This window comes from Coregonus clupeaformis, unplaced genomic scaffold (assembly GCF_020615455.1).
Source record: "Coregonus clupeaformis isolate EN_2021a unplaced genomic scaffold, ASM2061545v1 scaf0510, whole genome shotgun sequence".
NCBI lineage: Eukaryota > Metazoa > Chordata > Actinopteri > Salmoniformes > Salmonidae > Coregonus > Coregonus clupeaformis.
Window position 1 is genome coordinate 285,011 of NW_025533965.1, and position 2,894 is coordinate 287,904.

Here is a 2,894-nt window from a genome sequence, read left to right on the forward strand (position 1 = left end):
GGTTAGGATTAGGGTTGTGGTTCGGGTTAGTGTCAGGAACAATGCCACCTGGGTTAAGGTTAGGAGGGAGAAGGTTAGGGTTAGGGGTGGGGTTAAGGTTAGAGTTGTCAGGAATATGTCTCCCTGTTTTTAATCCCTGTGCCCCTAACCCTGGCATCATTCGTGTCCAAAGAATATCAACATTATTGAGGTCGGAAAGGAATGCAACGGCTTGCTCCCCTTTGTCCTCTTCCTCAGGTGACACCTCGTCATCCCCCTGCTCTTCCTCATCGTCGGCCATGTACTTGAGAGAAAGACAAATAATTACATCACCAAGAGGCCATATGCACAGGCAAAGTGTCATCACCTTATAGATTCCCAGATCTACCATGTCATCTTCTGCATTGTTCATCTGGGGAAGAGGAGGAAATACTGGATGAGGCTGAGGTTGTGCGAGGTTGAGGACCTCGCGGGGGGCAACGGCAGACGCTCTTGTTGTCCGACAAGGTTTGGAGGTCCCTCTCTGTCAGAGGATAGCTTGTAATCGCTCTCCTGAAATGTATATTACATGCATGGAATAGAAATATCACACACACTACTGTACAAAAGTGCATGAAACGTGGTCAAAGTGGTCATTCTCAATCTATCAGAGTACCTACAGAACGGTCCAGCATTATGATAGAAGCCTGTGGAAAGACTATTTGCGTCAGAAAACGTACAAGATAAAGGGTTAGCATGTCGTATAGACATGTTTGTATACAGCTTTATTAACAAAAAATGATTTAAAAAAAAATAATTAAACAAAACATCAACAGTCAGTTGATTTAAAACAACTCATTGTTGACAGTCAATTTACATTTCCTGCCTTTGTCGGACATCGGCTTTTCTTGGGTCGTAAGGTACACCGATCGGACCCTGGAAAAGTAGCAGTCAAACCAGGCCTCCTGTTCATTTGTCAGCGTGAGGCTGTCCGGTGCGCCGCCGTGAGTTGTTTTGATGACAGCTCCTCCTCCATCAAGCAATGTGCGGTTATGCCAGTCCTCTACCGTCAGCTCCATGACTGCGCGTGGCGTTTTGTGATGCTCCAGCATCATCACAGAAACACAGTACCTCCTGAACTCATTCAGTCTCCCCTTTTCAACGCTGTCATTCAGCCGTAGCCGGGCGTATGTTGCTTCAACCTTTGGTTTGAAGAACTCTAGAAGACTGAACCTTTTGGTGGACGGAGTCACTCGTGTCGCTGCGGATTGTCGGGCCGAGTCCGTTGCCAACACTTCCTGAGGCATATTGGTGACGAAGAATCCCCTTTCCAAAAATGTTTTGGCAAGAGCCATGCAGGATGCGTTGTCCTTTACCAGGCTAGACAGGTCGTTGAAGTCCCACACCCGACCTTCTTTAGCCCACGTTCTCTGCGACGCCTTCGCCCTTTCCACCTCAGCATGCCGCTCCTCCGGAGTATTGTCCTTCATGCACGTCCGGAGCAAATGAGTGGGAAGCTGGTCCTGGGATGACTCGCAGAGGAGGCAATAGACGATATGTCTCACCATCTTTGCAGATTCCCTAGTTTGTGCAAAACAGTAAGAACAGGTATAAGTAGGGGTCCTAAGAAATCTGTGGCAACACCATTGTAATCATTAGTGTTATTAGTAGTATTAATAGTGGTCCTCTGTAGCTCAGCTGGTAGAGCACGGCGCTTGTAACGCCAAGGTAGTGGGTTCGATCCCCGGGACCACCCATACACAAAAAAAATACAAAAATAAAAATGTATGCACGCATGACTGTAAGTCGCTTTGGATAAAAGCGTCTGCTAAATGGCATATTATTATTAGTAATGTTTTTATTTGTATTTTTTTCGGACAAATTCAAAACCTACATGCACAAACAATTTATAAATTGGCAGGCTGGTAGAACTTGTAAAATGAGTAAGGGATGCAAACGATGGGCCAGATTCGGCCATAGGTGGCGCTATATGAAACATTTAAAGTTCACATTTCAACAGGCGGCCATTTCCACTAGGAAAGTGCAACAAGCATAAAACGTTGTATACATGCACCATTCGTCATGATGAACAACTTTCATATGGGTTGATGAGCAACCAGTATGGTCTGACTATTTGGATTTCATGCAGTGACCACAACTTGGCCAAACACACAAAATGATTTGTTGCCGGACATGGTAAAAGCTGCAAATCATAGCAAGATGGCGGAGATAACCAACTTGACGTCAATTTTATGCATATTCCCGATGTTTCAACAGCTATAACTTTGCGTCAAAACCACGTCCGTCCTCAACCATATATATTGTGAAACATGACAGGAAATCAAATGATGTCTACTATGATGTATTCATTATGACCTTTTTCCCCATACAGGTAGGTATTTAGCAGGTACGCATGGGTTACAGGTAAAATACGTTTGATAAAATGTAACACGACCAATGAAACATGCCCAGATATCATACAGTGTCGTTATAAGACTATACATTCACCTATACTAAATAGGTTAAACTTACGTTTAATAGTAGATCGCCGAAGAAAACCTTCTTGAACACGTCTCTGAGTAGGGTGTCGCACTAAACATTTCTCTCGCTCAAAGTACCCAGGAAACATTGGTTCCCACCTTAACCCCATCACACGTGTCATCAACATATCCTGGGGTATTGCACCGACTGTGGTGAAGTTCCCCTACTTTCAGCTTTAACCATAACATAGTTTTGGAATGGGACTAATTATTATTATTTTCACGCAATGAAATGATAAAATACATATCACGAAAAAAAAGATGATATTTCCAAAGGAGCAGGGCTCAATTTCAATAAAGGCCTGTACCGTAAGTGGTAAGGGGACTTTATCGGGAATGGGGGCAAGAGGGACTGATATCAATCTACGGTCTTCCTTCTCCAATGAAGTGCATGGG

The 2,894-nt window shown here is 44.1% G+C and overlaps 1 protein-coding gene across 1 annotated transcript; it reads right to left on the minus strand.

Moving 5' to 3' along the window:
• Positions 1-803: 803 nt before the first annotated feature.
• LOC123484959 lies at positions 804-2,556 on the minus strand. Its single transcript, XM_045215776.1, has 2 exons — positions 2,491-2,556; positions 804-1,539 (listed from the first exon to the last, which is right to left on the minus strand). The coding sequence occupies exon 2, from the start codon at positions 1,524-1,526 to the stop codon at positions 804-806; it is 723 nt and encodes a 240-aa protein (XP_045071711.1). The 5' UTR covers positions 1,527-1,539; positions 2,491-2,556.
• Positions 2,557-2,894: the final 338 nt, after the last annotated feature.

Coding starts and splice junctions, on each gene's coding strand:
- LOC123484959 (XM_045215776.1), bottom strand. CDS start 1,526: ATGGTGAGACATATCGTCTATTGCCTCCTCTGCGAGTCATCCCAGGAC.